General features: G+C 47.1%; 1 protein-coding gene across 1 annotated transcript in view; it reads right to left on the reverse strand.

Moving 5' to 3' along the window:
• The window catches only part of DOCK2 (dedicator of cytokinesis 2), a 383,026-nt gene that overhangs the window by 316,925 nt on the left and 39,761 nt on the right, over positions 1 to 26,340 (reverse strand). The window contains exons 9-19 of the mRNA XM_045551201.1: positions 23,665 to 23,746; positions 18,323 to 18,458; positions 16,374 to 16,449; positions 15,375 to 15,451; positions 14,693 to 14,818; positions 12,845 to 12,969; positions 7,676 to 7,774; positions 4,271 to 4,343; positions 4,056 to 4,159; positions 1,868 to 2,051; positions 1,632 to 1,729 (exon numbers count right to left, since the gene is read on the reverse strand). Coding sequence (XP_045407157.1) covers positions 1,632 to 1,729; positions 1,868 to 2,051; positions 4,056 to 4,159; positions 4,271 to 4,343; positions 7,676 to 7,774; positions 12,845 to 12,969; positions 14,693 to 14,818; positions 15,375 to 15,451; positions 16,374 to 16,449; positions 18,323 to 18,458; positions 23,665 to 23,746 — 1,180 coding nt within the window. The remainder of the gene's footprint in view (positions 1 to 1,631; positions 1,730 to 1,867; positions 2,052 to 4,055; positions 4,160 to 4,270; positions 4,344 to 7,675; positions 7,775 to 12,844; positions 12,970 to 14,692; positions 14,819 to 15,374; positions 15,452 to 16,373; positions 16,450 to 18,322; positions 18,459 to 23,664; positions 23,747 to 26,340) is intronic.

Raw genomic sequence — 26,340 nt, forward strand, 5'->3', positions numbered from 1 at the left:
AACGAGGGCAGGTGACTCAGAAATCCTGCTCTTAAGTGTCTAAGAAAACAAGAGCACATATCCACCACATGCCATGTTCGCGAAGTCCAGAGCAGCTTTATTCACAAGAACTAGAACTTGGAGCAACCCAGCTGCCCATCAATGGCAGAGTGGCTGCATACATGGCGGCATTTTCACACTAGAGACCACTGCACAGCTACACAAAAGGGCAAACTGCTTCTACATGCAACAATAAGGATGACCTGCACAAGCACAGGATTGAATAAAAGATACCAGACACAAATTGTACATTCTTTACCACTCTGTTCTTACAGAAGTCAAGAACAGGTAAAAACCCATCTGTGATGACGGTAGTCAGGATAGTGGTTACACAAAGTGGGTTGTTGACTGAGAAGGGATAGGAGGGAACCTACGGTAATGCTAAAAATGTTCTGTGTCTTGATCTGATGGTGGGTGGTGAGTGCATGGACGTGCACACATGTAAAAATTCACTGGGCTGTACTCTCACCGTAACTGCTCTGTACCTATTTCATATGTATATTATACCTCAACAACAAACCGTTTTAAAAAGAATGCAAAAGGGAGGCAATGGACAGCCCCCTAGCCCTGTGACAAGCTACCCGAAGGCTATAGAGTTTACGGAAGGGGTGTCTGGGGAATTACCCTGCCATTAATTGCTGAACCAGGTGGGTGGGTCAATAGTGTACATTTAAAGCATCTGGAAATTCTACCACTGTTTCTCAGGTATGGTAAATTAAATAAAACTTGATTCTCCTCCCTCCTAAGGGATGGGTCAATATTTCCTACAATCCCTCAAAACAGAATAACCATATAAAGATGTTTAATCCCAGTGTTTCTAGTTGTACCAAGTTCCTGATAGAAACACGATCACCAGGATCACTGGAAAACACTCGTCCCAATTCATCGTGCTGGAGAGGAGGGCTGCCTTAATTAGACCTGCACCTCAGACACTTCATACTCTCCACTACTATGTGGATGCAATAATACGTCTGACATTTGCATTGTTTTCTGCTTGTTTCACTTAAAATGTAAGCCCTGATGTCTTCCCCTTTCTCATCTTTAATACATAATGTTCTCCAAGCAGCAGGAACCAAGAATACTTTTTATTTCTAACAATGATGTGTGGGTAGTACTAAGGGATAACTCTACTATATATAGCAACATATGACAACAAAAATAATTAATAGTTACTATTTATTGAACTTTGTATGCTTCATATGCTTTGTTTAATTATTGTGTACTATGTGTAAGAGATTGCTGCATAATTTTTAAACATTACTACCTTGACTGCTCATAACAACCCTGAGAACTATGTCACATTCATAAAGTTATCACATGAAGTTGGCAAGTGGGAGAGTGGCGATATACACTCAGGCTGAGACTGGGCACAGCCATAGTTCTCTGCGACTCGACATTCACGGCCATTGGATACAGTCATCCCCCTGGATTTTCCAATAAAGATTCCTCACGGCAACTTGGGACAATGAGTCCCATCACCAGAGAAAAAGTTGCTCCATCTCCCTCAATGCTTCATTTCTCCCCTGCAGCCACCCATGATTGACATTTCTACCACTGGTGGACGAATATAAACAAAATGAAGCCCCACTGACCTTCACCACTTCCTCTCCATCCACAATCTTCAACTTCTCTAAATTCTCCTGTAGCAGTTGAGGCTTCATACGCCACTTCAGCAAACCCAGCAAGCCCACTAAAATAGAGTCCACACATGCAGAATTACTGTCACTGGGCTAAACTGTCCATACCAGGACCTCCCTGGGCATGTACACACACACAGACACACAGACACACACACACACACACACATAACTCTTGATGATTCCATTACCATTCTGGGTGAGCTTCGTGGAGCACACCAGAGTGGAAATGGAGAACACGTCCCGGGAGCTGACGGACAGCCCCCCAACGCTGCTGGAGCTTCGGCTCAAGGTGGCCCCCTTGTTTTCCACATGATGTCGATAAGAAGGAAGAGTCAGGTAAGCGCTGGCGTCCTCCATCTTCTTGCTGTCCCCCTGGAAACAACACTTTGGTTACTGCCCTCACCAAGGCTACATACCCAACGCTGCACAGAGCTTGCAGTGGCCAAATCACACACTGTGAATTGGAGAGGGCCACAGACAGTGCGGAAAATCATCAGAGAAGAAATAAATATCAGCTGGTGAGGCAAGGCTGTTTTTCCCCAAAATGGGCAAGAATCCAAAGTTACATTAATGAAAAAGTGTTGATCAACCAACTGAAGTCTCTGTAAAGTTCATTAATGACAAAAAAGGGAACTGAAGATTCCTACACAGGCCATTTTAAGTAATCCTAATTTTTTGGGGGTTATAATACATGCCCACCAGCAAGATAAGGAATACAGCTTAACACATTGACTGCCACACAAAAAAAACAGAAACTTTTCCTTGGGGCCACAGTGTTTTATTATGAAAATAGAATAAAAACTTCTACTGTAATTTAAAGGAAAACATAAATAGGAAAACAAAATTGTTTGACTTATATTCATTTAACCCATGTTTTAGAATTAAATTGCCAATATTAATTGTAACAGTAAGAACAAAACTCATGGCAGTTAATGTGTTAAAGAAGTTAATGGCAAAGGCACTAAGTAAGAGCATCCTGGGACCTAGACCCTGTTCTGCCACTCACAAGTCCATGCCATCTGGGGTGTGTTCCTTGGCCTTTCTGTCCCTTACTTTTTTTAAATGAGTCAACTGAGGAAAATCATAATCCCCACTTCCTAGAATGCTAGAGCAAACTAAATATGGATAAAGCATAGAGAATGCATAGTAGAGTGATAGACACTTAAGTTAAAATGAATGATGAGAGGGAAAAATGAATGATGAGAGGGAGGCATTACAGGAGATAACATTTATCTTACTCTGCACTGGGAGCTGAGCCAAGTGCTTTATATGCCTTAGTTCATTTCATCAAAGCCTCATGACAACCATATGAAACAGACACTGTTATCATCCTCAGTTGAGGAAACTGAGGCTTAATGGGGGAAAGTAAAAAGAAAACTGACTGCAACTGGGCCTCTGCACCCAAGGAGTGCACAGTCTGTTGGGGAAGGATGGCTTTCAAGCCAAGAACTAGCTCAAAGTGTGATAAATGAGAAAATAGAGGCTTCACAGAAGAAAAATGGTTTTCCAGAAAAGTCAGACTCAGAGAAGAGTACTGCATGCTAAGGCCTTGAGGAGGCTGTGTTGGCCACGCACACTATAGGCAAAAAGGGCAATTTCAGACTTCAAGGTTAAGAAAGCCAAGGGCACGTGTTTGATCCCTGTGCTGGCCACTTAACCTTGGTATATTTCACAGCCACACACGTTGCACCCATCCAGGTGGCAGCAGGTGCACTCTGCTGTCATGAGGGGGCACACGGGAGGAAACGTGCAGGTAAGATCAAGGCAAACACTGCACTTCGCAAAAACAGTCCAAGTCTCATGATGTAAAAATAAAAATAGTGGGCACATGTGTTCCCTTTGCAGTTTCCGTGGCCCTTTCACATGGGCCATCTCATTGGGTTGTCATAAATACTGCCAACGCTGCTTAAGAAAAAGGAACTGAGACTCAGAAAGGCATGTGAAATGAGTCCAGATTTAGTCAGCAGCAGGATCAGGACCCCAGATTCCAATATTTTTCCATGAGCTACAGTGAAGCATCTTTCCAATGTCTGTTGCAGGTCTTCTACACGTCCCATAGAGGTCCTTACAGAGTCAGGGGCCCATTTCTGTACTTAACAATAACCTTTTCCATTTATAGAGCTCTCCCATGTACCCATAAATGCTGTGTTTATGTGCACTGTCTCATACAATCCTCGCAATTATGCACAGAGGGGGCACAGATGAAGAAACAGAGGCCCAGAGAAGTCAAGGTTTTGTAAAAGGCCACACAGCTGGTAAACCCTGGTGTGTGTGTGTGATTCTGGGGTCCCTGCTGTTAACCACTAAGCAACTCTGCCACTGCCCCCTTGCCTTCTGTACCCCCTTCAAGGCAGAGCTTATTCTAACTCGTGGTACCTTGAGGACAACCAAGTCATGGCATCCGTCATGCAGAGTCGTCCCATCTTCTTTCATCAGTTTCACATAGGACATGGCAAAGTTCTTTTCTCCTTTATCTTTAGCTGGAAATAGCATTGTGAGGTCAGGAAAGGCAATGATACGTGGGCCCCCCAGCTATTCCATGCTTCCCCACTTAGAGGAGCCGCAGAGATACCATTTGGCTGGGTACTCACATTCCAGAGATGATCGGTGTCGAAACATGAATCGCAGATGGATCCTCTGCATGTCTTCAATAGGCACAGCCACCTCAGCAGGCAGAAACCAGAGCTCAGGAGACAATGAGTTAAAGGGCCCTCCCACGACACCCCACCCTCAGCGGCAGCCAGACCATTTAACTGCGAGAGCTGCCTGCTGATTTACTACACATCCATCCAGCCTGATGAACTGTAAATAAATTACATAAGAACTAGCTATGAAGAGAAAATAAAGTACCAAATGTAATCCATTTGGCAAATTGCATTCCCAGCCAATGAAAAGAGGTCCGTAAATTATAGTGAGGAAAAATGAATCTCCCCAAATTGATATAAAAGTCACATAACTTTAGCACAGGATTTGATGCACTGCAAACTGCACAGTGCACATTTTCCTCACACGCGCCAGGACTTCTGGCGATTGCAGCAGGGCTTAGCAGGTTAACAATGGTATTTAGGGAGTTTGCTTGAGGACTCTCATTTATACAAATTAATAAAAATGCTTTAATCCAATAATATTTGGAAAAATCCTTAGGGCTCATCCCACCCTTGGCTGAACACATTGCTTCTAAGGACACTGAGCTAAGACAGTCACCCACTGGTCACCCCAGCATCGCTGTCCAGTGAGTGGCCCACCGGCACCACTGATGGAGATGTTTTGGGCCTGGCCCTGCGCCACCCACCCCCCAAAGCCACACAGCTCCTCTGCAATGTGCAATTCAGGCCAATGCAGAGAAACTCAGCTACCCGTGAGGAAGACACCTTGGTTTTAAAAAGGGATAAGTTTGCACTGTAGAGATGACTATCTAAAGCCAAAACAGATGTATACTTTGGGGCACTTTCTGTTGGAGAAAATGAAATGTGACCTGAGTCGGCCCATCACCCTGCGTCTCAAACAGAGCAGAAGAACCGAGGGCCTCGTGGGCAACTGCAGTCCAGCCAGCCTTTCACTGTGAACTGAATGGTTACCGGAAACTGTGATCATGAGAGGCGCTGGCCATGCTGATGGAAGGCAGAGCGCTCACCCTCAAAGAGTTCACGGTCCACAGAGGGCGACATACAACAACCCCGTGACAAGCGCTAGCAAAGAGACAGAATGGCGGTGCCAAAGCACACAGAGAGGAGAAATCCAACCCAGTCCAATAATTTTTTGACCCCAAAGTTGGGCAAGTCATCAATCTGAAGACAGTGCGTACCAGGAGATACACTGAGAAAAATATTAAATAGTAATATGTGTGACAAGTCAAGAACCATTGGGTTTGCATAGCCATCACTGAAAAGGAAGTCATGTGTATGCCTTGAGTTTGGAATCAGAACACATGGTAGGTAAAAAAATACTACTAATAATAATATCTTATTATAAGGCAGAGAGATTTAAATGATGAACCTTCACTGCTCACAGAACTAATTCCAAATTCTTATTCCAATGCAGGTTATTCCCTTCTGCTTAGTGCGATGATCTGGTAGTGAGAATATTTGTTGTTAATTCCACTTTCATCTAGTGGAACTAACAAAATGACATCTTTCAGGCACTATGCGGCCTTTTATAGGCTCGCATTTGCCTGCAAGCTCTGTTACTCCCCTCTGCCAAGTAGCACAGCAGGATTCGACGGGCTGGGCAGTGTCCACAAGAGACTGTCTGACAATTCCACATTGCTTAGGTGACCAGGGAACGGTGATCAAGAGAACCACGGTGCAAACCCATCAGGCCTCCATTTCTACTGCCTGACAGGCCACTGGACACAAGCTAGGGTGCATGACAGATCCAAGGGGTGGCTCTGAGGACACTATGCCCTTACAAGTGGTGACTTCTGCTGTAACCCAGAGCTAAGGTTCTTTTCTGTCATGACTGTCCCCAGAATTGAGCTGGACATTTCAGGAAGAAGAACATAATTTATTCTTCTGTGTTGTTCACAGTCACATGGATCCATCAAGCCTCCCATCTGCTTAGATTAAAACAAGGAATTTCTTTTTTAAATTTTATTACTACATTTCATTTTTTTTAGAGATAGGGTCTCACCCTGTCACCCAGGCTATAGTGCAATAGCATAATCATAGCTCACTGCAGCCTTGAACTCCTGGGCTCAACTGATCCTCCTGCCTTAGCCTCTTGAGTAGCTGGGACTGCAGGTGTGCCACCACACCCGGCTAGCTTTTTTTAATTAAAAAAAAATTTTTTTTTTGAAAAGACAGAGTCTCACTATGTTGTACAGGCTGGTCTTAAACTTCTGACCTCAAGGAATCCTTCCCTCCCAAAGTGCTGGCATTGCAGCATGAGTCACCACACCCAGCCAAAACAAGGAATTTCTATTAATAAAATATGTTCAACAGAGTACTAGCCCTGGGATATGGCACTAGGGAAAAAGGAAGTGCCCACAGTCAATGAGGTGTGGGATGGGCTCTGCACTCTCACTTCCTTTTGCCGATCTGCAGAGCACGTGACATCCAAAGGCTCTGAGAACCTGAAATAAAGAAGTCTTTGACTTCCATATTTGTTCTCAAATGTCTCAACATCTCTCCTATTTGAGTGACCAGGGAACATTGCTTTAACACACCACCACTTAGTATTCCACAGGACAGTTTGGGGGGGACCGCTATATGAGAAAGACCTTGAGGGAGACTGAATCACATACCGGAGCTAGTACATCCTTCTTCCCCATTCATCCCCCACTGCCCAGAGGGGCACAAGGCCGCCTACCACGTTGTAGACAAGGGGGTAGAAAACAGGCAAGGGCCAAGTGTTTGAGGGGTATTTCAAAGGAGTGAAAAATACAATTTGGTTTTCCATGGTAAGAAAACTGCCAAGTATGATTGACCATGAATTATCTCGATTGAGTGTGTGCTCTCTTCCAAGGACTCTTCTGACAGTGTTATGTGTGTTAAATGCTTTCTTCCCCACAGTCATCCTGTTGCTCCCATTTTACAGATGAGGAAAAAACCAGAGCACAGAGCACTTGAATGACCTGCCCAAGGCCACACAGCTGGTGAGCATTATAGGTGGAACATGAACCCAGATCCTCTGGGTCCAGGGTTCATGTTCACAGCTGCTTTGCTCCACTGCTCCCACAAAAAGGAGGAAGAATGCTAACTGGTCCAGTCCACGCCCTGTGCCCGCAGGTAGTGTTGAAAAGCACAGACCCTGCTCGGGTTCGAACCCTGGCTCTGACCTTTACCAGCAGTGTGATCGAGGGCAAGCTGCTTACCTGTTCTGTCTTACAGTTTCATCTAGGAAATGAGGGAAATATTACGGACCTCACATAGCTGTTGCAAGCAATCAGTGAATTGTTTAAATAAAGCACTTAAAACAGTGACTGGCTTATTGTGAGAACTAGATACATGTTTGCTGCTATTAGTATTATTAATTATTATTATTATTATTATTATTACCTTGACGGTTTCCATCCAGCGTGGCTGTTTGACTTGATAGTACACGACGGAGTGATACTCATTCATGGGCTTGTCCCCAGCTCCCACGCAAATTGCATTCTGACCCGAGAAAAACAGAGAGAGAAAACAATACAGAATTGCTATTTTCTGTCCTGAAGCAATTTTGGCCCCAAGGCCATGGCCAGCCTTAGGGGCTGGGATCACTCTGCCTTCTCTAACCCTTCCGCCAGGTCCCCGTCGCGGACCTTCTACATTACGGATTTATACATGGGTGCCCTCAGCCACAGGAGTGACAGCTGCTTAACTACAGAAATTCTATTACTTCCATCCCGGAAACCGCTGGAGCGCGCCCGGCGTTGACGCGGCTGCCTTATTGTAAATGGTAACCAGCCTTGGAGTTACTGCCAGTCTTATTAATCCTATTTGTTTCCTAAAGCCGAATGTGCACAAAGTTTACAAACAGGCTCAGATCAGCCAAGCAGCAACTCCTTCTGATGGATTTCTAACACACCAGGGTGCTGCGGGGCAGGGGGGTGCCAAGCAAGGGGAGAGAACAGGGGCTGCAGAGAGACTCACAGGTGCCCTCCTTGGGGTGGAGGGAGCTAGGGGAGAGAGGCCCGGTTCAGCCCACAGTGACAGAGCATCTTTTGGGTTCCAGGCCTGTGCTAAGCACTGGGGCTTGCGGATGAATCAGATATTGAATATGAGGTGAGCTCACAGCTTGATGGAGGGAAGAACAGGCAAGTCACTAAAGCAATGTGACATGACAACAGACACACATACATACTACTGTGGGGCTCAGAGGAGGGACAGTTAGGTGCAGCTGTAGATTACAGAGGAGATGACAACTGAGTACCTTGCAGAAAGATGCTGAGTTGGCTTTGGGCAGGAATGCGGGAAGGGCACTCTGGGCAGAGCGAGCACAGAGCACACAAACAAACCTGCGCAGGATAGTTATTCTGTGCCATAAAAACCTCCCTCAGAGTTTCAGAAAGGAGTTGACTGAGTAACAAGGAATTATCTTCTAGTAGCATACAACCGCCCCTAATTCTCTCTCTCTCCCTCTCTCTCTCTGTTCATTCTAGCTTGTCTGGCCTCAAAACAAGATTCAACCTAGGATCACCCAGAGGGGCATAAATACAGTCCAACAGACTTTTAACCTCAGATTGCCAGACTTCTAGGGACAAAAGGGTTCGTTTTTGAGCCCCAGCCCCCGAAATGGCAAAACTCTGTGCCTCTGGGCATTTTTATGGTTCATGCCTCTCACCAGATTCCTTTAGCTTCTCCAATGGATCCTTGACCCCCACCAGGCTAAGTCACCAAAGCTGGCCACGTGGAGGCACCCCGTGACCCCTGGTGAGCCCTGCTGACCTGTGGGAAGGAGGACCCTACTCTCTTGCTGGAAGCTTCCTTACTGCTTCTACAGGAAAAGAATGAGCTTGATTTCAGCATTAACTGATACTACTGGTAGCCACTGAATCCATTTGAAAGTGGGATACAGAGTCCTTTCAGAACTTGTCTTAAAAAAAAAAACAACGATAAACAGTGAACTGGAAATGGGCAGATAACACAACTCTCTTGGTTTTCCGCAGGAGGAAGCCTTTGAGAACTTCCTGAGGCACTGAACTAAAAACATGCTTCCCAACTTTGTCTCTATCTAGAGAGTGCTAAGCCCTTTACACACACCTCCTCACTTAATTCAATCCTCACAACCACCTCTCATGATTACTGACACTATCCTCATTTCACAGCTCTGTAAACTGAGGCCCGGAGAGGTTAAGTCACTTCCCCAAAAAGTGGCAGAGCTGGGACTCCTTCCCAGACCCTCTAATGCCTTGTCCATGTTCCTCCTGTAATAACCTAGATGCCTTCCAGCCTGCAAAGATTTATATCTGGAGACATTTATGGGCCTAGTGTTTCTGTAGCTCCGGTGAATCCCATGTAGCTTATAAAATTAGAAAATACACATATATCTCTGATGGAAGTAAAATTGCTGTATGGCAGGCAACTGAATCTCACAAAACTATCCTGATGATGAAAATTTTTTATTTCCCAAGGCTGGAGAAAACAGTCTCAGGATATTCTGAGAAAGACCAAAGATTGCCCTCACCTTCAACACTTCAGAGAGAAAACCAAATGCTGCAAAGCACGTAGCAGAGCATCCTGACCAGGAACCAAGCCCAGTTTCAGGGAAAACATACATTTGTATGTATCACAAGTAGGACTGTTCAGTAACTTTCCACAGTGACATCCCCACGGTCCCCAGGTAACGGTGAGAGCCCCAGTTGGTGTGGGAGGCCTCGGTCAGTTGGAGAAAGTCTAAGAATCAGGGAGTCTGGGGGCTGTAATGCCGATGTGGCCTAGGAAGAGACATCTCAGCAGGAAGAAAAACCCGCCTCCTAACACATGCCCCGATCACTCTGTGGGAATCACGTGAGGCACAGTTGACACCACTCCTCTGACAAGGCCACCTCGTGGGAAGATGCCGGTGAGCATCCGTAAGGAGGGACTCGGGCCTGGAGTCGGGATTCCTCCCCAGTAACAATGGCTCCGTGTAACGAACACCTAATCAGATGATTACCTCATCGGATATTCACAAGGGAAAAGTGCCACTGCTGGTCTGATTTTCAGGCAGAGACTCTCCGGCTCAGAGAGGTTACGTAACTGCTCAATGTCATCTTGCTAATCCAGTCTGAGCTGGGCTTTGAGCCCAGCTGCCTGGCCCCAGAGGTGATGGTCTTAACCACCACCCCGCACCGCCCGGCCCCTGCCTCCACCTCCTCAAGCTGGCTTGTCTCAGGGAAGCGGGGGTTTCTGGGCCCAGCATCTCAGCCTTCTCTCTTCTCCAGAACCCTGCTTGTGGCTGCATTGCCTGAGTGACTCCCTCAGGTCCCTCCGAGGGCTTCACCCTGCACTTGGTCCTTCTCGGAATGTTACTCTCCTTCCTATACTGCGTATGACTGTCACCAGGTGCCTTACATCTACTGCTTTGTTTAACTTGCAACCCCATGAGAAGAGGTTATTATTCCTTCTCTCTTTTATAGATGGAAAAACTTGCCTAAGATCATACAGCTGACAGGAGGGGAGGCCAGGATTTGAACCCTGTCTGTCTGACCCCAGAGCCCAGCCCATGAGCTTCCCTGCTAAGGCCCCTCCTGAGCAAGGTCCTTGGGACCCCAGAGTGAGCCGGGGGCAGTCCTACCCTACTCTGCCCTCCGGTCTCGCTCTGCCAGAGGCAACATGCACCTGGAACAGGAGGAGAAACCAATATTCCTAAAGGGGACTGTTCCCATAAGAACCTGCCAGTATCAGACAAAAGTGTTGGAATGTGCTGCCTGACACTTAATTAGGCAGTAATATTTATTTCTGCAAATAGAAAAGGAAAAGCCTCCCACAGGCTTCCTTAGCAATTTTCAATAGTCAGTCAACTGAACTCCCCCATAACTTCCCTAACAGAGGAAACTGCAAATTATCACTGCGCCCCACAATCCCCTTTCCCCCAGAATATCTGCTCATCGGTTCATCCTTGGTAAGCGCAGCCACTCGACCTGGTCGGGTGTGACTTGAGAGGTGGCCAGAGTGGAAGTAAGCATGGTTCAGACAGGAGATAAGGTGCCTGCTTGCCTGTTACCTGTTCCTTTTAATTTGTCCTTCGCCAACACAGAGGCAAGCGTATCAGTGTTTTAAAAATGAAGCTGAGGTTAAAAAGTTCTCCAACAGGTAGTTAGATAAAAATAACTTCAAAGGGACGGTCTATACATTTGTGAAATGCAATTTTTCCTTTCAGATAAAAACCCTCTGCTCTTCCTTTGTGTTCCTTTGAGCAGAGTGTTTCTTACTTATTTTATTTTTCAGAAACGTTTCAGACTCCAACAAAAGGAGGATGAGTTAAACGCTTAGAATTTGTTTAAACAGATATTAATTAATGGGGCTAGTCTTTATGAACAAAAAAGGCAATTGTGGGGATTTCTTTAAATTTAAAAAATAACCATGTACCTTCCCAGAATTTATTAGAAAGGCTTTTTAGCCTCATTTTTAAAATGAGAAGCAAATGAAAGAATTTTTTAAAAATATATAGGCATTACGGTAAAGTATTTAAGAAGGCCTGGGACATGGAATCAAACCCCATCTCTGCAATACACTAACTTGAGGACCCTGGGCGAGTTGTTTTACTTGACAAAGGTTTTGTTTCCCCATCTGCCAAACGTGAGATGATAACAGAATGCGGCACACCTCACACAGCCAGCCTGACCCTGACAATGCCCCTGCATCGGTTTGTCTTAGGTGGAAGGTAGCAATATCAGCTTGCACTCCAGGCCCCAGGGAAAGAGCTGATGACTTATCAGTCTTCACATCCCCTCTCTGATTAACTCATCCACCCTACTTGGCTATCTGATCACCTACAGTGGCCTAAGAAGATTTGCCCACGCTAAAACTTCTGCTGAGAGCTGATTTTATTTTCAGCTAGGTACTCCGACAGGAGGAATCGAGAAGCAAACCCTCCCACACACTGGACACAAATGCTGACAACCTTAAAGGAAATATAATCAAATAAATGTAAACACACATGACAAATATTGGACAGGACATATGCTATATAAATATAGCCGTGTGCTTTGCATTCTGGAATACACTCTGCTAGCCCTCCGGAGACCAATTTATGGATAAGGCTTTCCACCAGAATTTCTGGCTGAGCGCTGGGGAGCTAGATTAAGTGTTGAGAACGTCTGCTTTGAGGACATCCTGAGCCTCCACACCAGCCCAAAGCATTGTATCGATCCTCTTCCTTACCGCAGATTTTGCCTGCTTAAAGTTCAAGTTTCAATGAAAACATCTTAACTGCAAAAAGCTAACCCATAAGCTGAGACCAAGCAAAAAAACATTAATAATAATAAAAAAATTAAATTAAAAGAAGAAGGAGGAGGAGGGGTCATGAAAGGAGAGGAACAGACATTGAAAGAGATGGCTCTGGTGTAAAGAAATAACACGAGGTCTTATTAAGGGGCACTGTGCTAACCACGCTCCAAAGGTGAAGATCACATCATTTGACACCATCCTAAAGTCCCCTGACATTTAGAAAGCAGAACTGGGGAGAGGAAAAGCAAATCTTTACGAGCAGGGGCCCCCCGAGGGGGCCCTGTCACCCAGAGCGGCAGCCAAGTCCCTTACGGGCAGCACTTTGCCATCCTCCGCGCACACACACATGATCACTTCCACGTTCCTCTGCGTGGTCTTGTTGTACTTGTCAAAGTCACCTTGCAAGAGGGTGATGTAGATGTCGTTCCTGACGTCCCCTGAGGCAGAGGCAGAGAGAGGCAAGAGTTAGGTCTCCAGCAGCAGGAGCCACGCAGACTAGAGGGATGGAAGGTGGGAGGAGGTGCCCCGCTTTGATTGCTATTAATGAAATTTAAATCAGAACTGTTTGGAAAAAGCATTTTTACCTCATCAGGGAGGCTGGAGAAGTAGGTAACAAGGGGATGAAGGAACAGTAGGAAATCAATTGCAGTAAGAGGAGGTAGGATGGTGAAAATTGGCCATGTTTTTCTCTACGATGAAATCATTTAATTTTCATCCTCTAGTGACACCTTCTGGGCAGGCAAAAGAAAGCGCCCACTGAATGGCTCTTGCCCTGTGAAAAACCACCAAACCGGCACATGCATGGATCTCCCACTGTCTGCAGAAGCAGAACAGAGCGGCCGTCCAGGCGTCCTAGGACATGCGGTCAGGGACAGGCACAGAGGATCTTCAGGAAGGAGGGGAGGGCAGTAAGAACAGGAAATCCCACGAGGGGCTGCACAAGGTGGTAATGGAAATCTCAAGTAAAGCAGGTACAAAAAAGGCCCCCAGTGGACCCCAAGCCAACGCGGAAAGAAAGGGTGAGTCAGCGAGAGCAGTCACGGACACGGGCTTAAGACAAGAGGGGAGGTTTCAAAAGAGCACTATTATTGTCCCAAGACAAAATTACAACAAACTTAGTTTAAAGAATGGTTTATGATTCTAGAACACTTCATTCCATCAAACAGGGTAAGTTCCAGTGAGCCGAGCAGAAGACGTTAGCTCTATGGACGGAGAGGGCTGAAAAAGGCAGAAGCAAGAAGTGAAAAGTGACCTGGTCATCAGAGTCACTGTCCTTGTCACAGGGAAAGAGAATAATGGAAAACCAACTGGTCAACATTAGGTTGCTTCAGGTTATCTTTAGTTGTAAGGATTAATACAAAGGAAACTTCATTCCCATGTCAAGTAAAGGTTGCGGCTGGCCCGTTTGGGAAACTGGCTGTTCTCTCTCTCCTGATGTCTCCCAAGGTCGGACAACAACTCAGTTCGGGCTTGGCAGTCACCTGGAACTTGGGCAAGGTGGCTCCGTTTCAATCCTTAGCCTGGTCTGTTGGGGCCTAGTGCAGGAGCTCAGCCCAAAACAATGCCCTCCGATAATTTTTGCTCAACATTATACAATCTCACTTGTTTTGTTTTGTTTTTTATTACACACACATTTGGAAAAATGTTAACAGTAGCGGTTACTTCTGGAAACACACATTTGAGGGAGCTTTTAACGTTTCACTTTATACCTTTTCATGCCATTCGAATATTTTACATTGAGCATGAATTCTTTCGGTAATAAAAAAAAATAGCTTAAAAATTTAAGAGAATGTTCCCCCAGAAAGAGTGGAATTGTTCTGCATGTAGTAAAATAGAAATGATGCCCATAATAAATTATTAAGTGATAAAGCAAGTTGCAGAACACTATATAAAGTATATTATTAAGTGAGGATATATAAAGTATATAAAACGTGATCCCATTAGTGAGGAAAAAGTGCGTGTGTGTATATTTATGTGTTTCTGTTTATTTTGTGAATGCATAGACGTTTTTGGATATGAAAAAATCGTTTTTAGTGGTTACCCTCAAGGAGAGACAGAGAGAGGTGGTGCAAAAGAAGGCACCTTCGCTTTAAAAAAATGCATCAGATAAGCTGAATTGCCCCCATCCCCCAGGGGAAGGTCAGAGCAGCTGTGTCCCACCTGGCATGATGATCTCTGGGAAGCCCAGCTTCCTGGCCACCACGGTGGTCCTGTCCACCAGGTGTGGATAGTCCTTGCGGATCTGAATGATGTCACCCACCAGCATCTTCATGGTCACCCAGAGACCTGGAAGGGAGCACTCACCATGAAGACCCAACTTCTTCAAGGTGTCCTGTTAGTCTACCCTCCCCTGACCTCTGCCCCCTGTCTCTTTCTGGAGGAGACCACTGGAGGCAGAACCATATGGCCACAGACGCAGTGACCCAGCCCGGGAAGGGGATCCGGAGCAAGATGCCTCTGGGTCTGAATGCCACTGATTGCTCCTAGCACTGTCAGCCTCTGACAAATTATCCCACCCCTCCACCCCTATCTTTTCTTAAGTGAGAATGACACCATCTATCTCTCAGGACTGGGGTCAGGATGAAATCAAACAAGGTCACTTATTAGAGTGCCTGACACATAGGAGATTTTCAAGATGCATTAATTCCTGTCTTCCTTTAGGCACTCAGACATGCCTCCAATTGGCGTCCATCCCTATGGATCTCATGCTCCCATTCCTCCCAGGGGTCTGTGTGGAAGGAAGCTCAGTTTCTCAAGGTTCAGGATTTTTATCAGCTTGCTGGAGAGTCCAGGGCTCCTGGGCTGGGGGAGGCTCAGCCCACTCTGCGTGTCAGCACAGTACCTTGCCCTCCACTGTCCCCCTTGGAGGCTGTGACTTTGCCCAGCAGGCTGTGTAGGAAGTCATTCTCAGCTGTGACCCTGGAAAGGAAAAGAGAGCACAAAATGTGTGCATGGTACCTACCAGGGGTCCCCAGCTTGCAGTTTGAGGTGCTCCAGGGAACTTCCCAATCCCTCCACATGCCTTAGGTGGAAAGTGAGCCTGCCTGTGTCAGCTCAGAGAATATGTATGCCAACAAGAACACATCACTCTTTTCACAATGCAATGTGGCTCTGACATTTGGGAATACCAATGCCACAAGTGGAGGCCACATTTTTATTCCCTAGGAAGATGCTTGAAGAAGGAAGGATTCTCAACCCCTCAACATGAGTATCTGCTCGGCAAGGTGGCAAAGACTGCAGCTGGTCCTGCTAAGTTCTAGTCATGTGCCTTACCCAAAGTCACTGGCCTCATCACCTGGACCATCCTTGGGGTTAGTAAGCATTGGCACTGCTCTCAAACTGGGGGTCCTGCTTTCTCAGAGACGCCTTTTAGAGCAAGGAGAGGATCTTCACCTTTCTCACCACCCCTGTTCTAAGTCACAGGTATGTCTATCTCCCCGTGAGAACCAGGCTAGGGCTCCCTGTTCGTGCTCCTTATCTGCTGCTGCTCCACAGCTGCATGGCTCCTGCTGCACTTGCAATCAATGCGTTAATCTTCTGCTGAACACCTGTTTAATTCCCCCTCTGAACTTTGAACTCCATGAAGACAGGGCCAAGCCAATCTTCTGCACCCCTTCATCCCCCACGCCTAGCACAGTGCCAGCCTCTGCCAGGCCTCCAGTAAAAGTCTGTTGAATAAAATAACATCTGACAAATGAAGGGGAGAAGAGCCTGGGCGCTGAGCCCACCGTGCTCAGCCTGCCTCTCACTAATGCAGGGAACAGTTCACTGTGTCCTCAAGCAGCCGTTGGTGACAAAGGGTGTGACTGAACAGAATGGAAAGAAATGGGAAATCTCTTACGGGTGGAAAGGAATGAAGTGCTGCTTTTCTTCGTCACTCTCTGCTTTCCCCTTGATGATGTCTGTTATATCCATCACTAGAAAGAGGAGAGAAATGAATCAGTGGTTCAGCATCCCCCTGCTCACGGGATAGGATGATAATGGGACGAGACCGCAGGGTAGGAGGCAGGGCCTGGGCTGCCCGGGGGTCAGAGAGGCCTGAAAAGGAGAGCAAGCCAGTGCTGGACGACACACAGACAGCACAGGACAAATGGCTCTGGGCGGAGCAGGCTGGGAGGTCAGCAGGCCAGGGGAGCATCCAGCAGCCCCCCGGTTTCACAGAGGCCAAGAGAAAAGCCTCAGAGCAGTGGGTATGGAAATAAGCAATTAAGTTTGGATGGGACACATATATACTGAGTGTCTACTGTGCCTACAAAACCCAACTGCAGTGATTGGGTCTCTGCAGGATCTGAGAACCTAATGAAATATTCTGAAATTCCAGAGGGATCGTGGATCCTCTGAAACTTCTTACCTCAGCCACTGAAGGTCCGTAAGACCAAGGTAAAGCACTCTTGCCCTAGGGTGGGGATTAGAGGAATAGTGGGCTGAGAAAATAACGAGGAAGAAGTACATTCTTAACACTGGGTGGCTAAGTGGTAGGATGCAAGCTTGGAACGGCTGGCCGGTATTTTGCTAACTCATTGGACAGTCATCTTCATAATAAGCCAGGATGAGGACACAGGTGCTGAGCAAGAGAGAGGCAAGTTTATTTGAGATCCTGGATCCAGCTATGCCTGAAGCAGTCTGTCCCTAAACCTTTCAGTTACACCAGTAAATAGGGTATCTTTTTTTGTGTTTTTGCTTCTGCCACTTTAGATCAGATTTCTGTCACCTGACACCAAAAGAGAGAGCAGACCACAGCAGAAGACAAAAGCACACTTTGAAAGAATGAGGGTTGGAGGACCCTCACTGCCTTCCCAGGAACAACGTGATGTCAAGAATGTCCCACAGATAGGATCAGAGCACTTTAGAGCAGGGGCAAATGTCATGGATTAACCAGGTCCAAGTTATGGATCCCTCATTTGGCACATGACGAAACTGACCGCCTGACTGGCTAGCTATCGACAGCGTCAGCTCAGCTCAACATCTTCCCCTCCACCCCTGCCAGTGGTGCCAGGGGAGTAGCTGGAGAGCCAGCGGGGCTCTGACTGCAGACCAGGGCATCCCGAAGTGAGGAGCTTCAGACCCTGACTTGAGACACGGTACACAGAAATTATAAATGGTGCACTATTAAAAATTTATACTTTAATAAAAGAATACAACTGGCACATCCAATTGCAATGCTCACAGGTAAATTGTCTTTTAAGAAAAACATGCTTTAGCTTAAATAAAGTGGGTCGATTAAAAGAAAATATATTAGGTAAATAACAGTGCGGGTTATTTACCCCATAAAAGCGGGACAAGAATGATGAAGCCCTGAAAACCCCGAGGAAGCTGAAGCTCGGCGAGAAACGAGCAGCCGCTGCAGCAGGCTCTGCATAAGGTCACAGCCTCTCTCCAGACGTCCGCTTCCATCTGGAACCGAGATGTATGGGAGGTGACTCATTCTGTGTAACTGCATTTCCTGCCCTGGGTATTTTTTTTTTTAAATGATTTGCTCCTCATAATTAGATCCTGCCTGTATTGTTTTTGCTTTTCCATGGCACCGGGGAGCGAAGGCGCCAACTGCTCAGACAGCGCCCCGCTCCCAGCGCTCCGCTCCAGACGCGAGGATCCCATTACTCACTGCACGCATCATCAATCTGGACTTAGTCACCAATTATCTCGATTTAGTCACCAGCAATGTAGTTATTAATGGCTGTCTGGCATAAATTTTGCAGGGGTGGGGGCGGCTGGAGGAGGGGGGAGAGAAGTGATCTTTCAAATTGAGCCGTATAAAATGTACAATCCAGCGAAAGCCAGTGACGTTACCTGCTACCCCAAAGGGCCTCCTCAGTCCCTGCGTGCACTTCTTTGTGTTCGTATCCTTAAGATCCATCTTCCCAACTCGGACTATTTGACAAATCAAGTAAATTTTATCTCTGTTGAGGTCTTTATTTCCAAGATCCTGTGGGGCAGGAAACAAAGAGGAACCCATCACATGCTGAACTTCCTGGAAAATCAGGTGGAAAAGAAAGCCCAGGAATGGTCATTGCAGAGGGATGCGCTTAATACATGGTACGTGCACCAATCACACCATCAGTCTTGCAAAAGGTAGAAAACAAGGCTCTCACACCCATTTCATAGATAAGAAAGTGAGGTTTGCCAAGGACACTGACCGAGACGACTCTGGTGCTTAATCCCAATTCTTCCACCTCAAACTGACAGGGAAGAGAGAAGGGTCGAAGGACGGTATGGGTTGTATGGGCAGGACTCCCTGTATTCAAGGTGATGGATCCAAAAATAGCATTTGCTACAAATGACTCCAAGGGTCTCATCATTGCTCAGCACCTCTGCATGAGAAGCCCAAAGGAAGAGGGAGATAATAACAGCTACCACTCACTGAACACATCGGCTGGGCTGTGGTGGTACCAAATGACCCCAATATGTCAGAGCTTATAATACCAGTGATTACTGCTGGTGCAGGCTGCAGGCTCAGTGCAGGTGGGCGAGGGCTCTGCACACTCACTCACTCTGGGCTCCTGGCTGACAGATCTATGTCAACACAGGTGCTGCCACTGTCCCTGCAGCAGGGGAAGGGAACATGGCAAATCACTTACTGGCTCTTAAATCTTCTACCCAGAAGAGACGCACATCACATCTGCTTGCATTTCATTGGTCAAAGCAAGGCATGTGACCCACCTAACTTTAAGTGGGCAGAGAACTGCACTCAGCTGTGTGTTTAGGAGGAGAAAAGCCGAAACTGGTGAGCTGCACTAACGTCTCATGCACTGTGCTCAGCGGCTCAGAGGTCATCGTTGTATTTGATACCTAACAACTCTCTGAAGCACATACAATTATTGCATCCCCGTTTTATAGATGAGGAAACTGAGACACAAAGATGATAAGGAGCTTCTCCAAGGTCATAACCTTAGCCTGCGAGACTCTGGGCTTTGAGCCCAGTCACTGTAACACCAAAGACCACAATCATAGCTACCACGTTGGAGCTCCCTTGCCATCAGAAAAGCACACAGGAGGGAACACCGGGCTGCTCTGCTCAAAGATAAAAGCTTCAGTGATCCTGGGCCCCCCGACTGGCATCAGGTGGGGAAGGAACAACCAGGCCCACTGTTGGCATCAGAGCAGAGAATGATGGACCCAGCCTCACCAGTTTCTTCTCCTCCAAGGTACGTCTCGTGTGGGCATGGGCACTGAGAACAAGCTGTCAGACCCAGGGCCCAGCACAGCAGCCAGCCCCAGCCTCTCACTGTGGCTGGTTTGGGAGGAAGGGAGGAGGGGTGTGCACAGTCTCTGGAAACAAGGGAAGGCCTTAATGTGGTCCACACCTTCCTGCTTGGGTGCTGTGATGGCTAAATTTGATGTGTTAGTTTGGCTAGGCTACGGCGCCTAGTTGATTGGTTAAACACCATTCTAGATGCTGCTGTGAAGGTATTTTGTAGACCTGATTAACGTCTACAATAAGTTAAACTTTAAGCAAAGGGGATTACTTTCCAAATTGCCATGGGCTTCATCCCATCAATTGAAGGCCTTAAGAGCAAAAAACTGAGGTCTCCCAGAGAAGGGGGAATTCTGCCTCAAGACTGTAGTATAGAAATCCCACCTGCATGTCCAGCCCGCCAGCCTGCCCTACAGATTTCAAACCTATGTCCTACTGATTCTGCTTCTCCGGAGAACCCTGACTGGCACAAGCGCTGTCCTTCGCCCAGCGGGAGGAATGGACACGTGCTTCTCTCCTCTCCCGCCTCTCACTCCCGGCCAGGGAGAGAGGAGAGGCGGGGAGGAGTGGGCTTTCAGGCTAAGAGGGCCCCCTCTACTCCTTTGCCTTGCCCTGTAGGCATTTGCATCTGGGGTCCCAGTTATCTCACCTCCAGATGGTTGAACAGCCTCTTCCATGACCTGCTTGACTCCTCCCTCCAACCCAGCCTGAAATCTTTTACAAACTCACCTTTAGACATCTCATGCATTATTTCATTTCTCTCCACACAACATTAATAGCTCCCTATCACCTCCCCTATTAGTTCTCATCTTCTCCAGCTGATGCGAAAGGGCCTAGACAAGATAGATCCAGCTGTCCCACCCAACCGATTCCCCACTATTCTTGGAATATAAGTGCTCTATTTTTGTCACAAAGATCTCTTTATTGCTCTGTAAGCACACGAGGCTCATCCGACTCTGGATCTTTCTCCCCAGCCACCGCCTCCCACACCTCTGCCTCCAATGTCTGCCTCTTCCTCCTCTCCATACTCAAGTCCCTTCCATCTTAGGAACTCAAATTCTGCTTCCTTTAGAATGACCTTCGTCCCTAGTTACTTCTCTCCTCCCATAAGGATTATTCATATTCCTGAGATATCTAGATTGTGTCTTTCAGGGGCATTCCAGAGCCACCGAGGCCCTGGCATCTGAAAGATGCCGCGATGTTATGGGCTGAATTGTCCCTGCTCTACCCACCCACCCCCCAAAATTCACACATTGAAGTCCTAACCTGCAGTAACTCAGAATGTGACAGGCTCTTTAAGAGGTAATAAAGTTAAAAAGAGGTCGTCATTAGAGTAGGTCCACATCTAATATGGCTGGTGTCCTTATACGAAGATATTAGGACAGAGACACACGCAGAGGGAAGACCGTGGTGAAGACAGAGGGAGGAGTCGGCCACCTGCAAACCAAGACTAGAGAGCTCAGGAGAAACCAACCCACCCAACACTGCAACCTCAGCCTTCAGCCTCCAGGACTGTGAGGAAATCAATTTCTGTGGTTTAAGCGAGACAATCCGTGATACTTTGTTATGGCAGGCCTAGCAAGCTAACACGCTAGCTAAACCCAAAGATTCTTGTATAAGCCCCCATTCCACCCCCTTCTCTGAAAACACTTACTTGCTCAGAGGAAGATGCCACATCTTTAAGCACTGTATCCCTGGAGAGCCCCCACCCCTGCACTGGAGAATCCTAACATGTCATATAAACTCTAGCAAAATGCTTGAGCATTTTATAATTATTCTCTGGAGGGCACATAAATGGGCAACCCTTACTCAGATGTGCCAGTCTGTAGTGTCCCCAATCTTTTCTACTCTGGCCTTACAAAACTTGGACGTGCTGGGGAAGCAGGGCGATGGAACCTAGAGCACGCGTCCCCTGATTTAGTAATTCATGAGTGCTCATTGTCACTCTTGTTTCCTGTGTGTTAGCAGCCACCCCCAAACTGGGCTAAGTCTTAGGGAACCTCCTGTTATATGCTGCTTTCCTCTTACACGGTCAGGGAGGGTGAAGCCTTGTAAAACAGACACAGGGAAAGTCAATAGTCGCTGGACACACATGCCAGCTCCTCGGGCTCCGGGAGCTGGAAGCCTGCCCCCAAAGACACCAGGAAGAGCCGGCATCCAGAGAGGAGGATAAGGCCAGCAAGGCACATGCCTGCCAAGCCTTATCTCATCTCTAATTGGAACGTCACCTCGACACCCAGTTGAAAGTAACTTCCGGTCAAATACCATCACATCACCCTGTTTTAATTATCTGCATTGCTTGGATTGCTTTCTGGCATTGCTCTTGTTTATTTACTCATGCATTTATCATTTTAATTCACCCCACTGCCCCATGAAAGCAGGGGCCCGCATCGGCTCATTCACTGCTGTCTCGCCAGCACCTAGCACGGGGCTTACACACAGTAGGTTCTCGCACAGCTGTTGGATCAACACACGAGAGCACCAGGACCTTCCTCGTCCCCAAACGAAGACTCTGATCATCTCGACAGAGGGAAGTGTCAGCCTGTTGAACCAGCCAACCAAGCTCTCAAGTCACTTGCTCTGAGGAGCAGAGGCGTGGCACGGGCAGAATTCCACCACAATGACAGGATCCCATCCTCGTTAATACTGTGTGACACAAATTCACTGATGCTCTTTCCCTCATGTTTACATCATGAATTGGTTCTCTGCAAAATGAACCACTGATTGATTCCCCATCCTTCTCCCTCTCACGAAACATCTGTCTCGTGGTGTAATCAGGAAGTCCCGTGGGACTCTCCTATTTATCAAGAAAATAAATAGGCTCCTCCTTCTAACTAATAATAGATAAACCAGACTGAGGCACATTTATATACGCCAGGAAAACATCATCTGAGCAATTAGGGCCTATGATCCTATTCCATGCCTCTGGCCAGTTTTTTAGAAAATAACAAACAAAATAAATCAGCTCTACCCCAATCTAATGATGATGTGACATAAGACATTGCCCTGAATGGGCTGTAACTGGAAAATTATTGTAGAGCAAGGAAGGTTAATCTAGCATGCCGGTCACTCCTGGATGCAACTCATCGGTTTTGGTCAAAGCCCAGATCCCTCCCCGGCTCCTCCTCTGTAATTTCTCTTGCTCATACAGGCAACGCAGGGAAAAGTCTCACAGATGGTTTTCTCTCCAAAGGATCTTGTGGACAACACCAATATCCTTGGGTGTCTTAACACAGCCTTGCAGAGATAGGACAAGAGAGGGGTCTCTGCTGGGAAACATAACCCTTTTTATCTCCTCTTTCCACTGCTTCCCCCATTTAGAGCCAAAAAGCCTGGTTCACGCTCAGAAGTAAATCATCCAAATAACAATTGATTTCAACATTTCTACATATAAATCTTGCCAGTGAGCACTGGTATTTAGAAGGATGATCCTAAGGGCCTGCCAGACCTTGAGTCCTCTATGACTTAATTATGCTCAGGGTGTCCGGGTGAGCAAGGCAGCCAATGCTCTGGGAAGGTCCTATTTTTTTTTTTTTTTTCTGCTATACTTTAGAAAGGTTTTCAGAAAGGCCTAAACCAAAGAAAGGAATTCAGGCTAACCGTGAATTAACCGGAAAACTGAAATGGCTGCTGTGCCCAGTTCACCTAGGCATCGTTGCTCAAAGGGCTTTGTGCCTGTCCACACAGCACTCTGCGTGGGATCCGTGTGTGTGCGAGCCAGGGAGGGAGGAAGACAGACAGAGAAGGAGAAAATCCATCTTCCCAAGAGCTTCCTCTGGGCACACGACGTCCTTGGTCAGCGTCGACTCTGCATAAAGCCCAGAACACGGCTCTGCGCCGAGGCCACGCTCCACCCTGACCGACCGACCTGCCTCATTGCCGAGATCACGCCCTTGTGAGTACGGAGCGAGGTGAGGAGGAGAGCATGCACACTCACCGTGAAGACCACCTTCAGGTTGTTGAGCATCTCGATCTCCTTCGGGAAGCCCCGGCTGCCCCATCGCACCAGGTAGTTCTCACTGTGGGAAGAGAAGCGGCAGCCGGTTACTGCCGGGGCTTGACATGCGCTCAGTAAATATTCCCCGAGCCTCTGCTGGGTGCCCAACACCGTGCTGGCTGCTGCAGACACGGTGGCTTTTGAGACAGGCATGGTCCTTCCTTCCCTCCGAGAGATCGGTCGTGTTGGGAGAGGGACATTAGACAGGCAGGGGCAAAGAATTACTAACGTGTGTTTCCGCAACCCCTTTCCCTCCCCCATCTGCTAAGCAAATTCTGGCACAGCTGTCTAATACTTTTGAAGAGCAGCTGCATCCTCTGTAGAGGTTACTGAGAGTGGCAGAGATGAAGGGGGAAGGATTTTAGTATGTTTTAGTGAACATTAAGAATATATCTGCCCTTTCCAGCCCATTCCCCTTCCAAGACTAAGTAAAGATTTGAATTATTTTAAGTTACCCTTGGAGCGTAGCACTGTCTCCTTGAATGGAATGTCATGCTGTGATGGACCATATAGAGCCTTAGGCATAACCTCAAGGTCAATTCAAGTATTTAAACGCAGTTGTGTGATGCTATTTACATAAAATTGTGCTATAGGTTGAGCATCTCTAATCTGAAAATTTGAAACCGGAAATGCTCCAAAATCCAAAATTTTTCGAGTGCCAACATGATGCTCAAAGGAAATGCTCATTGGAACAACTTGGATTTCGAATTTCCAAATTAGTGATGCTCAACTGGTAAGTATATATAATGCAAATACTCCAAAACCCCCAAAAATCTGAAATTCAAAGCACTTCTGGTCCCAAGCATTTTGGATAAGGGATACGCACAAAGGAAAAGTCCAGGATGTGGTGAGAATGTGTATCAAAGGGGCCTGACCTAGGCTGGGTGGGCAGGGAGGACTCTGCTAGGAAATGGCATGTAATGAAGTTCACAAGGAAAATGTCTCGGGCAGAGTAAACGTGTGTGTGAAGGCCATGAGGCAGGAAGGAGCTTGAGGCAGCTAAGAAACAGATTCAAGGGGAAAGTGATAAAAGAAAGATCAAAGGGAGAGGCCAGACTAAGTAGGCTCTTGAAGCCATTCAGTGATTTTGACAGGATGCTGAGTCATGAAAACCCACCGAAGGGTATTATGAGGGGGGCAGTCACATGGTTCTGACCTGTGATCATTTACGACCTCACACCTTCTAGAATGGCAACCGTATACCACCCTGTATGTTCCACACTTGTCAGTGCAGCCACATCAGGGAGACTGAGAAGTCTAGCACTTATAGTTAGAAGAAGCTTAGTACAGTTTGCTGAGTTGCATCATTAGCTTTTCCATGCCACCTAGGAGCATGTAGTTGGTGCCAAATAAACGCCCTATTTTTCTGAATTAGAAAAAAAAAAAACAAACAAAAAAATTCAAAACCAAGTTAGCCCAAGGAAGTATAAGAGAACTCAGCAAAGTTAAGGAGAATTGCCTTCTTTTTAGAGCTTTCTTCTCTCTGACGTTTTGCTCCTTTCTCTGCACTCACCCCTACAAGGTTAAGGGAGCAGTCTGGGCAAAGTTCAAGGGGGAAACCCAACCAAGAGCAGAATGAAAACAGCCCTGGATTAACCAATGGTTAATACTCAATCAAGTTAAATGTACCTTTTCTTTCTTTCTTTCTTTTTTTTTTTCAGTATGATCTAAAAATTTACTGGAATTTGCAGCAAGCTACCCAGAAAGGCTGAATCCGAAAAGAAATTTTTTTTAAAATTTTAAATGCTGTCATTGGTTATTTCTGTACTGTGCTTAGTGAAACGCCTGGGTATTTTCTAATACCTTCCACCACACGTAGCAAACCCTTTAGTGGCCCAACACACTGTATCTAAACAGCAGGTACCAGCAATTTTCTTCTAGGAGAACTACAATTATAAATAAGAAAAGCAATTTAGAGGGCCGAGCTGGCCCCATCCATCCTGCCCGGGCAGATGTGGGTGGCAGAATCGGAAGGCGGGGAGACCTCCTCCAGACGACACCTCCTCAGAGGGAGGGGGGCCTTTCCGAGTCCTGCATCATCTCTCTGTAGACACGAGCCTTATTACCGGCCTCATACCTCAACTGCTTCCTTTTTTGTCCTACAAAAATTTACTGTGAGTTTCCCAAACAGTGTCCAACATGACGCCAAAACGGATCCACTGGGGATCTGCCCATGATTGGGCCCAACAGCCAGAGGTCAGGTCAGTCCCAGCCAGAGTCTCCCTGGGCACACTCGGGCCACACCGAGGATGCCTCAGTTTCCCTGCTGCTCACTGTATGTCTGCCCGGCCGGAGAGCAGCAGGAGCAGCAGGAGCCGCTCTCCGGAGCCAGACGGACACAGGGAGTGCTCCCCAATTCCCCGCCCTGCCCTGTGTCGGGCCTCCTCTCTCTTCCTCCACTTTCGCCTCTTTCGCACTGTTGCTGGTTTCCTCCCCTTTTGTCCTCCTCCGGCTCTCATTCCCGCTCTTCCGAGAGCTGTCCCTGTCTCCAACAGTCTCCGAGGCCTCCCTAGGCATGCCCTATCCAGCACAGCACACAGAGTGGCACAGCGAGGGGCACGGCCGCCCCTGTGCTGAGCCTTCACTTCCTCCCACAAAGCCGGTCCACGCCACCTG

This window comes from Lemur catta, chromosome 5, assembly GCF_020740605.2.
Source record: "Lemur catta isolate mLemCat1 chromosome 5, mLemCat1.pri, whole genome shotgun sequence".
Taxonomy (NCBI): Eukaryota; Metazoa; Chordata; class Mammalia; order Primates; family Lemuridae; genus Lemur; species Lemur catta.